We start from the raw sequence: 13,719 nt of genomic DNA on the forward strand, positions 1-13,719 counted from the left end.
GAATAGTAGCGATTATGCATGTAAGCCAGGTATGGTGGCTCCCACCTGTAATCCCAGCACCTTGGGAGGCTGAGGCAGGGGGATCACTTGACCCCAGGAGTTTAAAACCAGGCTGGGTAATATAATGAGACCCTATCTCTACAATTTTAAAAAAATGGTTTTAATAAGCTGGGCACGGTGGCATGTGCCTGTAGTCCCAGCTACTCAGGAGGCTGAAGTAGGAGGATCACTTGAACCCAGAAGTTTGAGGTTGTAGTGAGCCATGATCATGCCACTCCACTCCAACCTGGGTGACAGAGTAAGAACCTGTCTCTAAATAGAATACAGTTTTAAAAGATTATGCATGTAAACAACATTTTAGTACTATCAGGTTTCCTTGATCAACAAACCCCATCTTTTCTTTTTAAAAATGTGTCTGTTTGAGCAACTAAGCAATACAAAAAGTTAAAACACAAACACAGATAACAGGAAATCGCTTCTTACATCTCAGCTTTCCCAAATCACCAACCCTCTTTCTGTGGATCTTGTTTATAAAGATGTTTTATGCTATGTTATCAAGCAGCCAGCATTCTGTTTTCTTTTCCAGGATTGTACTTTTGTACAATTCTTCCCCCATTTCTACCTCATCCTCCAAATTGTCTGTCATACTCTTTGGGAGCATTAATACAGTATTGCACTCTTTGGCGTGGCAGAGAGCTTTGGTTGTTTGTAGTTTTAGCTGCAGAAAAAAAAAAAAAAAGCAACTACGAACATCTCTGTGTCTTCATGGGACAGTGTGTTTCAGCCCAACCAGTTCTGAATTAGAAGAAGCCGAGTGATGTCTTGATTCCAAAGGTAGCAAACAAGGCTGCGCAGCAGTTGCATGACTTCTGATTAAAAAGATACATTCCCAGGCTCTGCACCTGGAGGCTTGGGTGTAGTAACTCTGGACTGAGGTTCGTGAATGGTATTTTTACAAAAAGCCCTCCAGGTGATGTGTGATGGTTTGGGAACCACATTATAGGCCCAACCCCAAAATTCAAATTTGGATTTAAGACAGAATGGGGAAAAATCAGAAAACTCAGGAATTAACTCTCGGTCACCAGTGGCCTCTCAGAGGCAATTCTGTTAAACAGATGAGAAAAATGGAGGCGAGGATGGAAATGGATGAGAAGAGAGCTGGGTTCCTGGAGCTCAGAGCAAAGCCCTGGCTCTCCGCTTTGTAGCATCTAATTCCTCCTGCCCTGCCCCCACCTGCCACTATTGCCACAACATATCTACCCAGCAGAATGCCTTCTGGGGGGGTGTCATGTTGTGATTTTAAAACACAAAGGAGCAATTCCTGCCCCCATCCCCTCAAAAAAGATCTACCCTTGATGAACTGAGGCAGAATCTGTTAACAGCCCTGTCAGAAGACCCCACAAAGCTAAAAGCATCCTTTTTGGTTTTGATGTCTTGACAAGATGCTTCCTTTGAAAGCTCCCAGACAGCCCTGTTATTTCTTCTGACAGCCCCAGTGAAAAGCTCTGCGATGAGACGTGGCATCCCTGTCAAAGCCCGGAGGTGTGATTCCCTGAGAACGAGCAGCTCTTGAGCACTCCCTGGGCTCAGAGCACTGCCGCCCTCTGGATAGACCCCTGGGATCCAGGTTCTGCAGCTCCCTCTGGCCTCTGAACTCCCAAGCGCTAGAGATCCACCGCTGCAGAAGGCCTCTGCAGTCTGACTCCTCACCTCCCCCAGATGCCTCCCTAGGGAGGTCAAGAGCAGAGCCATGTATCATCCTGACAGCCAGACTGTGAGCCAGCCACCTTGGGAAGTTTCCAGGGGCTGCTGTGGCAGTTTGAACCATTTTTTCCTTCTCCCAGGGGCTGCAGGCCACGTGCAGGGAAAGGTCAGGAAATGCCACCACCTGTCTCTGGAACTGACGGTGGGAAGGAGAAAGAACAAAGGATGCAGAGGAGGGTGCTTCTTGGGGAGCCTTACAGAGCCCTGTACCTTCAAGCTTGTCACACCTGCGTAGGAGCATCCTTACCTAGGAGCCTGTTAGAAAGGCACAGTTATGGCCAGGTGCAGTGGCTCACGCCTGTAATCCCAGCACTTTGGGAGGCCGAGGTGGGTGGATCACCTGAGGTTAAGAGTTTGAGACCAGCCTGGCCAACATGGCAAAACCCCGTCTCTACTAAAAATACAAAAATTAGCCAGGCATGATGGTACATGCCTATAATCCCAGCTACTGGGGAGGCTGAGGCAGGAGAATCGCTCGAGCCCAGAGTGTGGAGGTTGCGGTGATCTGAGATTGTGCCACTGCACTCTAGCCTGGGCGAAAGAGTGAAATTCCATTTCAAAAAAAAAAAAAGCACAGTCATAGGCCCTACTCCAGACACACTGAATCAGCATCTGTATTTTAACACAATCCCCAGGTCTACACATAAAGTTCATATCCCAGTTTTACTGCTCCAGGCTGTGTGACCTTGATCAAGCTCCTTCACCTCTCTGAGCCTTAGTGTCCACAGAGGGTTTTTGAGAAGTGAAACTTAGCACTTAGGATACACTAAGGCTTTGGTGAATGTTGGCTGTCATTATTGTTGGGGAATTGATTAAGGGAGAATCAGAGCTGTGACATACAAACCCCAACTGTTCAGCCATTCCGTGGTGGGGAAGAGAGGCCAAACCAAATGGGAGAAAGTTCCAGATGAAAAGTGAACAGCTCCCAGTATCTGCTTAAAGGAGAAGCTTGGAGGTGGGAGGGAAGGATATCTCTGGGCAGCCTGGGCCTTGACCATTTCATTGGGGTTAGCTGAGATTATTGTTCAGCTGCCTGGTTTGAGGGTTTGTTCTTCATTGATGTGCCTCTTTTCCTGCCAGCCCCACCCCACACCTTGAATCCAAGACCCCTCTGTTTCCAGGACCCTGCCCAAAAGGCTTTGATCCTCCGTTGCCTGCAGACCAAAATCCCAGCTCCCTGGCTGGGCATTCCAGACTCTTCGCCATCTTGCTGCAACCTAAGTTGTTCAGCCTCCTCCCTGCCTCTGCCCTCACACCCCTGCCCCTTACCCTCAGTCCTTGTCATTCCTCAGATGTTTTCTTGCCTTCTGACTTGCTCATGCTGTCTGCTCAGCCTGGGAAAACTAGGTTCCTTTGATAGGAGTCACTCTCACTTTCCTCTGCCTCGCAGAATTCTACGCCACCTTTGAAGCCCTGTTTATCCAGGAGAGGCTCTGTGGTGGTGTGCCAAGAGCACAGGGTTTGGATAGACTTTGGTCAAATTCCAGCTCTGCCATGAACTAGCTGTGTGACCTTAGGTGAGACAGTTACCCTCTCTGGTCTTGGTTCTTTCATCTGCAGATTGAGGGTAGTCACAGCTGCTCTGCAGAGTTGTGAAGACTCACCAAGAAAGCATGGAGAATTTTCGTTAATAGTAGCTATTACCATTTTATTTCTAAGAAAAGGAAAGTTACCTCCCCTGGAAAGCCTTTATCTATCCTCCCCCAACCCTGCCCTACAAAATTAAGTACAGCCTCCTCTCTGTTTCACAAACCCTTTCTCCTTCTTGTATTTGCAACATCCACCTGTTCCACTGTCACCTTCTCAAGGAGGAAGTCCCTGACCACCCTGCTTAAAACCTCAGGTGGCCCCGCTCTACACTTTTAATGTGTTCCCTGCCTTACTCTCCCCCATGGTGAGTTCTCCACGAGCCACAATTTCTGTCCATCCACCACTGTATCCTCTGCAACTAGAACAGCATCTGGCACCACTAGATGCCCTATCAGTGTTTGTCGACTGTCTGAACCAGTCACTTCGTGTGCCATCGAAGGGTGTTTGGATGGCGGTGCCCTGCCCAACTGTTGTAGGATGAGCTATGCTCCCCTAAAATCCATATGTTGAGGTCCTAATCCCCCATGCCTCCGAATGTGACTGTATTTGAGATAGGATAATTAAGGTAATTAATTACTCTAACTTCAAGGTTACATGAGGTCATCAGGTGGGCCCTAATTCAGTATAACTGGTGTCATTATAACAAGAGGAGTTTAGGAAACAGACTCCCACAGAGGGAAGACCTCAGAAACACACAGGAGGAAGACGGTCATCTCCAAGCCAAGGAGAGAGGCACCCGAGGAACCCAACCCTGCTGGCACCTTGATCTCCAACTTCCAGCCTCCAAAACTGTGAGAGAATAAATTCTGTTGTCTAAAGCCACCCAGTCTGTGGTATTTTGTCATGGCAGCCCTAGCAAACTAATATGCCAGCTACGAACTCCTTGAGGACAGAGCTGTGGCGTCTTCATCTTTGCGCCCCTAGCTGTTCCCAGGGTTCTGGCTCATACTCATACTCAGTAAGCAAGGGTCTGATTGAATTGCATTCCACTTGCAACAGGGAAGGTAATGATGGAAGAAGCACCTCGTGGCGAAGGGGAGAGCCTTGCACAGACACCAGAAATGGCCTCTTTGTCATTGTCTATGTAGACTGGTCATTTCTCTTTTATATAAACCCTGTCTCTGCAAAACAAACAAACAAACAAACAAAGGCATGTATTCCAAGGCAATTTATTCCAAGGCATTGTTATGGTCTCATTATGGTTAGGGTTTCTTTGAGGTGCATAGCAAGTGCTGCAGTGGATAAAAGGAAAACTGAGTCAAGATCAAAAACATGTAAAGGCAGCAAGGGTGTATTTGGAGCTCCGGGTTCCTTTCCATGTAACATGTGCTTGTCATACTCTCGGGTATCCCATGAGGAGCAGGACTTCGGACAGAGAGGGGCGACACAGAGAATAGCTGTCTTACCTCCCCTCCCTTCTCTTGGGAACCAGAATCTTAAACAAGTGTGCTTAGTTCTGACTTGTTCAGGCAGCCTCCTGAGGGCAGGGATGTTTCTTGCTCCAGATAAGGGATGGTCTGTCTACAGCCATACTACCCTGAACGCGTCTGAAATCGTCAGACAGGGGATGGTATATGACTGGCTGGAGTCTCCCCACTGCTGGGCCCTGGTTGGTGCAGCCCAAGAGAGAACGCCCTGCTCCTTTTAAGTGTTTTCAGGTTGGCACAGGATGTGATTGTACCCAGTTCAGACGTGCTGAGACACTGGTCCAGGGCAAGAACCACGACTTGCAGCAGGTCTGCTGGGACACGTGGCACTCACTGTAGAAGGGACTGTGTTAGAGTTTATTCTTAACATGCATTTTATGTATTCATTCATTCACTTATTTTTTATTTTTGCAAACTTTGACCCGGGCATATCAGACCTGAAGACTTTGCTCAAAACATTTTAGCCTTCATTCCAGCAAGTACCTGGCTTCATGGTGCTGGTCCTCACCTTGCTGGTGGCTCACAGGCTTTCAAAATGACAGATGCCAACGTGCTACTGCCCTTCAGACACCCAATCCCTGGTGCCAGGATCGTCCTTCTAAAGGCCGTGTTTCTTGCAGATCCACCAAGAGAACCCTAAGCAATAGATTCTCAAAAGGCTCTGTGTTTTCTGAGCTCTCCTCCTTCTCTCTTTTCTTCCTTCTTCTTTTTCATCTTCTTTGGTTTGGATTCCTGGTTGCTGAATGAGTTTTAGAAGATGCTTTTATTTTCAGCCACAGTTTTTGAAACACTGAGAAGCTTCCAGGCCATTTTACCGCCATTCACCTTATTTTAGGGACTCACTTGTCAACAGATTTAAATAATGCGGGATATGGGAAGTTTCGGTAAAAAAGATATTTCCTCCCCTGAGTCTACTCCTGCCTGATGCCTTCTTTCTGCAGGAGGAAAGTGTCTTTCCCCGTTTTGAAAAATTTAATTCAAATGTCCCAAGCCCTTTGGCCAGTGGGTGCAAGTTTAGCCACATTCTGCTGTGTTAATAGTACTCCCCACAGAACTGTAGAGTCTCCCTTCCCTTACAGAGTTCCTCCACTCGTGTAACCCCAACACACATGTTCACATGTGTGTTGTTAATTTAATTTGTTAATTTAATTTGTGATGCTGGGTGTGGTGGCTCACACCTGTAATCCTTTTGAGATTACACTTTGAGAAAGCACTTTGAGAGACGGAGGCAAGTGGATGACTTGAGCCCAGGAGTTCGAGACCAGCCTGAGCAACAGGGTGAAATCCTGTCTTTGGAAAAAAAAAAAAACAATTAGTTCAGGCGTGGTGGCTTATGCATGTGGTCCCAAATTCTTGAGAGCCTAAGTCAGGAAAATCGCTTGAACTGGGAAGCAGAGGTTGCAGTGAGACAAGATTGTGCCATCGCACTCCAGCCTGGGCAACAGAGCAAGACTCCATCTCAAAAAAAAAAAAAAAAGACCTTTCTGCCTTGATGAAGTTTCTGTTCTTGAATGGTGCTGTCCAATATGACTTCCCACAATGATAGAAATGTCCTTTGCTGTATCAGACCATAGCCACCAGCCACATTTGCTCCTTGAGCACTGGGAATGTGACTAGCATGACTGTGGTACTGAATTTTTAATCCTATTTCATTTTAATTAAACTCAAAGGCCACATGTGGCTAGTGGCTACCATATTGGGCAGAATGCTTCTGGAGGGAGATGCAAATGATAAACAAGTGGATAGAAACTTGTTCCTCTTTTAACCACAAAACATCAAAGTATGATGTCAGCTATTGAAGAGTGCCGTGAAGAAAGCCACGCGGGGCGAGGAAATGGAGAGTGCTGGGCAGGCGTTGTTTTGCAGAGGGGCGGCTGTCAGCGAAAGCCTCCCTGTGGGAGGGTGACTTTTCAATGGAGACCTGAAAACCAAGCCGCTGTCTCTCGGGGTGGGATGTTCTGGCAGAGGCGCTGTGAGGGGAGTGAGGTCCTGACAGAGCCACTGGAGTGTGAAGGGCAGTGGGAGAGGGGAGCCGGGGCCGGAGCTTGCCGGGTCTTGGTGGTGCCATTGCTGGAGATGAACTCTGGAGGCGTGGAAAGTATTTGAGAGGTGAGATCAAGACCTGAAGATCACGGCAGGTGGAGGCTGGAGGTGGCAGTTTAAGCATGGTCAATAAAAAGAAGCAGCTGCCCTCTTCTCTGGTTTGCCCCTGTCCTCTCCTCACTGCTGCCCGAGGAGCCTGCACCCCACTGCTGATGAATTTGACCAGTCTACACATGCCAGTGCTTTCATCTTAGAGGGGCCAGGTTCTGGGTTCACCAGTGGGGGAATGGCCCTCTCCCAAGCCCTGCCCAACTGTGTCACCTGAGCCCCTAAGCAGGTGGACGTGGGCCTACACTCTCAGAATTGTTTGTGAAAATAAGTTCTTCATTTCGGCCTTTATGCCTTCTCTTCAGTGGGACTCAAACCCAGGCCCATGGGAGGGGCCAGAGATAAGATGCCATCTCCTGCGTTCCCTTCCCTTTCCTTCCTTTCCTGGAGGTCGGGGATCTTTGTTTCAAAACATGTCTCCCGCCGCCTTTAGCCCATCAGCTCTCCATTCTCTGTTAACTAATAAGCAAATTGTTCCTGTACTTTCAAATCATCATTTGTTTAATGCAGTTCCAATCAAAATTCTAATAGAATTTTATTTCACAGGTGATATTGATTCATGAGACTAGATTATCAAAATAACCAAGAACTGTTTTGCGAAAAGAAAAAGTAATGAGGAGGAACTCCACTAGATATAAAAATGTACTCTAAACTTACAAAAGTTGTTTTAGAAGCAAGGCATAAGTGCAGTACTCAATAGCTAGATCAATACACAGATTAGATAACCCAGAACCAACCCTAGTAGATACAAAATTTGTGTATGATAAAGGAGGTTGCTGAAAAATTAGTTAGAAAGGAAATAATAATGCATGCTGCTGAGATGGTTGGTAACTCTCAAGAAAAATAGTTAGAATTGTCTTACAGCTTAACCCAAGATAAATTCAATACCAGATGAGTTAAAGGCAAAAATAAAGTTAAAACATTCTTAAGAAAATGTAGATTAATATATTCCGGCTATCAAGACAGGAAATCACTTCCTAAATATAAAATCACAATGGAGGAGGCTACAAGAGAAAAAAATTGGTAAATATATTAGCTAAAAATTAAAATTTCTACATGTTAAACATTAAAAATGTATATAATATGCACAACTGAAAGATAAATGATAGGGCCAGGCGTGGTGGTTCACGCCTGTAATCCCAGCACTTTGGGAGGCCGAGGCGGGCAGATCACCTGAGGTCAGGAGTTTGAGACCAGCCTGACCAACATGAAGAAACCCCGTCTCTACTAAAAGTACAAAATTAGCCTGGCGTGATGGTGCATGCCTGTAATCCTGCTACTCGGGAGACTGAGGCAGGAGAATCGTTTGAACCTGGGAGGCAGATGTTGTCGTAAGCCAAGATCATGCCATTACACTCCAGCCTGGGCCACAGGAGCAAAATTTCATCTCACCAAAAAAAAAAAAAAAGGTAAATGATAGACTGGAGAAAGTTTTGCAACAAACTAAGTAAAGCATTAATATTATTTATGTAAAGAGAACTCTTGCAAATTCATAATAAAAACCATTACACTCCAGCCTGGGCCACAAGAGCAAAATTTCGTCTCACCAAAGAAAAAAAAAGGTAAATGATAGACTGGAGAAAGTTTTGCAACAAACTAAGTAAAGCATTAGTATTATTTATGTAAAGAGAACTCTTGCAAATTCATAATAAAAACCACAGAACGTCAAAATATAAAAATGACATAAGCAGACAATCTACAAAAGAATATAAATAGTGAGCAAATCTTTGAAAACAATTAAACCTTATTGTCAATCAAGAAAAGCATACAAGCATATTAAAACAGTTTTCTTGGCCAGGCAAGGCTTACACCCACGATCCCAGCACTTTGGGAGACAGAAGCAGGTGGACAACTTGAGCCCAGGTGTTGGAGACCAGCCTGGACAACATGGCAAAATCCCTGGACAACATGGCAAAACGCTGTCTCTACTAAAAATAAAAATAAAATGATTAGCTGGGCATGGTGGTGTGTGCCTATAGTTCCAGCTGCTCGGGAGGCTGAGGCAGGAGGATTGCTTGAGCCCAGGAGATAGAGGTTGCAGTGAGCTAGAATTGTGCCACTGCACTCCAGCCTGGGTGACTGAGCCAGACTCTGTCTCAGAAACAAACAAAAATCCAAAAAACTGTTTTTCCCTATCTAATCAGCAAGGCTTTTTAACAGTAGTATTTTACCTAGGCTGGATTGTGAATCAAGCCCTCTCATACACTACCAAAGAAAAGGCCAACTGAGGCCAACACTCTACCGTATATATGGGTCAAGAGAACCACTTCTAGGCATCCATCCAAAGGTAGTTATCAGAAATAAGGATTAAGGGTATTTACTGCAGTTTTGTTGATAAGAGTCAAAAACTGGAAATAAATGTTCAACAAAAGTCCAATTGCTATAAAAAAGAATGACTTCATGTCCTTCGCAGGGACATGCATGAAGCTGGAAGCCATCATTCTCAGCAAACTAACACAGGATCAGAACACCAAACACCACATGTTCTCACTCATAAGTAGGAGCTGAACAATGAGAACACATGGACACAGGGAGGGGAACATCACACACTGGGGCCTGTCGGGGGGTGGGGGACAAGGGGAGGGAGAGCATTAGGACAAATACCTAATACATGCGAGGCTTGAAACCTAGATGACGGATTGATACGTGCAGCAAACCACCGTGGCACATATATACCTATGTAACAAACCTGCACATTCTGCACATGTATCCCAGAACTTAAAATAAAATTTTAAAAAACAAGTCCAATGTGTGGTATATCCCTATAATGCATGTTATTACATTGTAAGGATAGACCACGCATGACGATTTCACTATGTGATGAAATAATGATTTTTAAAATCATCATTTTGCTCACTATTTTTGGAAATGGGAAACTGTTTAAGTGAGATGAACAATAAAACTACAATATTGGGGGGTGATTGCTTTTTTTTTTCTTTTATACTTTTCTGCATTTTCTGGATTTTCTATTGTGATTTTGCCTTTATGATAAGCAAAATGTTCATATCTGTCTTCTAACGCCTGGATAAATTTCACTTGCCAGCCCTGGGGACACGTCTGGCTTCCGAGGTACCGTATCTAAAAGCGGCTTGCAAGCACACCATCTGCGACATTCCCTCTCACCACTTCAGAAGATTTTAGTACCTGTCTACCTTTCCTGCATTCCTTTGTCTCTAAACATGAAATGCTGACCCTCATCCACCTTTGCTTGGTTTGGGCCTGTTCTCACCTCCTTCCCAAAAAAAGGAAGAGCAAAATAATGCGATCTTTCTTGTTTATAAGCACTTTCACGCCATCTGGGCGTACACAGGTGTTCGATTTGGGTGCCAGTTGTGATGGGTCATGGGAAAACTCATAAAGAAGTGCCAGTTTCTTTTGCCTTGTGAAGAGACACTGACCCTGTCTTTGTTCTTGCCCACAGATATGATGCTTCCTGGTGTGTTTAGTGGTTGGTGCCATTGCAATTTTCTGTGCTGAAATCATTCTGAAAACTCAAACAGTAGACTTCAGCATACAAGGAAAGCCAAAGCCATTTGAGGGGGAAGAAAGCCAAAAGCCCTTCACCTTATTCGTTCCAAGAATCTCACCATCCCCTCCCTACCCCCCTCCAAAACTAAGCCATTGCACACAGACAGGCAGCATGGCTAGCAAACGAAAATCTACAACTCCGTGCATGGTTCGGACATCACAAGTAGTAGAACAAGATGTGCCCGAGGAGGTAGACAGGGCCAAAGAGAAAGGAATCAGCACACCACAGCCTGACGTGGCCAAGGACAGTTGGGCAGCAGAACTTGAAAACTCTTCCAAAGAAAATGAAGTGATAGAGGTGAAATCTACGGGAGAAAGCCAGTCCAAAAAACTCCAAGGTGGTTATGAGTGCAAATACTGCCCCTACTCCACGCAAAACCTGAACGAGTTCACGGAGCACGTCGACATGCAGCATCCCAACGTGATTCTCAACCCCCTCTACGTGTGTGCAGAATGTAACTTCACAACCAAAAAGTACGACTCCCTGTCCGACCACAACTCCAAGTTCCATCCCGGGGAGGCCAACTTCAAGCTGAAGTTAATTAAGCGCAATAATCAAACTGTCTTGGAACAGTCCATCGAAGCCGCCAACCATGTCGTGTCCATCACCACTAGCGGCCCTGGAACTGGTGACAGTGATTCTGGGATCTCGGTGAGTAAAACCCCCATCATGAAGCCCGGAAAACCAAAAGCGGATGCCAAGAAGGTGCCCAAGAAGCCCGAGGAGATCACCCCCGAGAACCACGTGGAAGGGACCGCCCGCCTGGTGACAGACACAGCTGAGATCCTCTCGAGACTCGGAGGTGTGGAGCTCCTCCAAGACACATTAGGACACGTCATGCCTTCTGTACAGCTGCCACCAAATATCAACCTTGTGCCCAAGGTCCCCGTCCCGCTAAATACTACCAAATACAACTCTGCCCTGGATACAAATGCCACGATGATCAACTCTTTCAACAAGTTTCCTTACCCAACCCAGGCTGAGTTGTCCTGGCTGACGGCTGCCTCCAAACACCCAGAGGAGCACATCAGAATCTGGTTTGCCACCCAGCGCTTAAAGCACGGCATCAGCTGGTCCCCAGAAGAGGTAGAGGAGGCCCGGAAGAAGATGTTCAACGGCACCATCCAGTCAGTACCCCCGACCATCACTGTGCTGCCCGCCCAGTTGGCCCCCACAAAGGTGACGCAGCCCATCCTCCAGACGGCTCTACCGTGCCAGATCCTCGGCCAGACTAGCCTGGTGCTGACTCAGGTGACCAGCGGGTCAACAACCGTCTCTTGCTCCCCCATCACACTTGCCGTGGCAGGAGTCACCAACCACGGCCAGAAGAGACCCTTGGTGACTCCCCAAGCTGCCCCCGAGCCCAAGCGTCCACACATCGCTCAGGTGCCAGAGCCCCCACCCAAGGTGGCCAACCCCCCGCCCACGCCAGCCAGTGACCGCAAGAAGACAAAGGAGCAGATAGCACATCTCAAGGCCAGCTTTCTCCAGAGCCAGTTCCCTGATGATGCTGAGGTTTACCGGCTTATCGAGGTGACTGGCCTTGCCAGGAGCGAGATCAAGAAGTGGTTCAGTGACCACCGGTATCGGTGTCAGAGGGGCATCGTCCACATCACCAGCGAATCCCTTGCCAAAGACCAGTTGGCCATCGCAGCCTCCCGACACGGTCGCACCTACCATGCATACCCAGACTTTGCCCCCCAGAAGTTCAAAGAGAAAACACAGGGTCAGGTGAAAACCTTGGAAGACAGCTTTTTGAAAAGTTCTTTTCCTACCCAAGCAGAACTGGATCGGCTAAGGGTGGAGACCAAGCTGAGCAGGAGAGAGATCGACTCCTGGTTCTCGGAGAGGCGGAAGCTTCGAGACAGCATGGAACAAGCTGTCTTGGATTCCATGGGGTCTGGCAAAAAAGGCCAAGATGCGGGAGCCCCCAACGGTGCTCTGTCTCGACTCGACCAGCTCTCTGGTGCCCAGTTAACCAGTTCTCTGCCCAGCCCTTCGCCAGCAATTGCAAAAAGTCAAGAACAGGTTCATCTCCTGAGGAGCACGTTTGCAAGAACCCAGTGGCCTACTCCCCAGGAGTACGACCAGTTAGCGGCCAAGACGGGCCTGGTCCGAACTGAGATAGTGCGTTGGTTCAAGGAGAACAGATGCTTGCTGAAAACAGGAACCGTGAAGTGGATGGAGCAGTACCAGCACCAGCCCGTGGCAGATGATCACGGCTACGATGCCGTAGCAAGGAAAGCAACAAAACCCATCGCCGAGAGCCCAAAGAACGGGGGTGACGTGGTTCCACAATATTACAAGGACCCCAAAAAACTCTGCGAGGAGGACTTGGAGAAGTTGGTACCCAGGGTAAAAGTAGGCAGCGAGCCAGCAAAAGACTGTTTGCCAGCAAAGCCCTCAGAGGCCACCTCAGACCGGTCAGAGGGCAGCAGCCGGGACGGCCAGGGCAGCGACGAGAACGAGGAGTCGAGCGTTGTGGATTACGTGGAGGTGACGGTCGGGGAGGAGGATGCCATCTCAGATAGATCAGATAGCTGGAGTCAGGCTGCAGCAGAAGGCGCGGTGGAACTGGCCGAATCGGACTCCGACTGCGTCCCTGCAGAGGCTGGCCAGGCCTAGACAGGTAATTCCACCTGCTCACCCAGGCAGCAGCGGAGAATGCAGCTTGCTTTCTTTTCGTTGCCAGGGTTGGTATAGATTGTAGGGTACAGAGATGTTGACGTAGACGGTGGCTTCTTTTTCTTGTAATTAACGAATAAGAATGGTGTATATTGATCACGTACAACATGATGTTTTGAAATATGTTTACCTAGTGGGATGGCTCAATCGAGCTGATTCACGTACGTATTACCTCACATACTTATTCTTGTAGTGGAAGGGTCTGGTTTTGGTTTTGGTGTTTTGTTTTGTTTTTAGTGACAGAGTCTTGCTCTGCCACCCAGGCTGCAGTGCAGTGGCTCCATCATAGGTCATCGCAGCCTCAAACTCCTGGGCCCAAGCGATCCTCCCCCCTCAGCTTCCTAAGTAGCTGGGACTTCAGGCACCTGCTACCACACCCAACTAATATTTTAACTTTTTTGGAAGAGGCGGGGTCTCACTTTGTTGCCCAGGCTAGTCTCAAATTCCTGGACTCAAGCAATCCCTTTACCTCTGCCTCCCAAAATGCTGGGATTACAGGCATGAGCCACTGAGCCCGGCTGATGAGTTATTTGTAAAGGTTCTTTGAAAAAGGAAAAAAATGGAGGCTGATGG

General features: G+C 47.4%; 1 protein-coding gene across 3 annotated transcripts in view; it reads left to right on the top strand.

Annotated features, from left to right (window-relative positions):
• The window catches only part of ZHX2 (zinc fingers and homeoboxes 2), a 195,025-nt gene that overhangs the window by 165,011 nt on the left and 16,295 nt on the right, over positions 1 to 13,719 (top strand). For all 3 annotated transcript variants that reach the window (XM_025394760.1, XM_025394759.1, XM_025394761.1), the window contains one exon: positions 10,354 to 13,090. In XM_025394760.1, coding sequence (XP_025250545.1) covers positions 10,573 to 13,086 — 2,514 coding nt within the window. In that variant the 5' untranslated portion in view covers positions 10,354 to 10,572 and the 3' untranslated portion in view covers positions 13,087 to 13,090. The remainder of the gene's footprint in view (positions 1 to 10,353; positions 13,091 to 13,719) is intronic.

The sequence above is a fragment of the Theropithecus gelada genome, chromosome 8 (genome assembly GCF_003255815.1).
Source record: "Theropithecus gelada isolate Dixy chromosome 8, Tgel_1.0, whole genome shotgun sequence".
NCBI classification, from domain to species: Eukaryota; Metazoa; Chordata; class Mammalia; order Primates; family Cercopithecidae; genus Theropithecus; species Theropithecus gelada.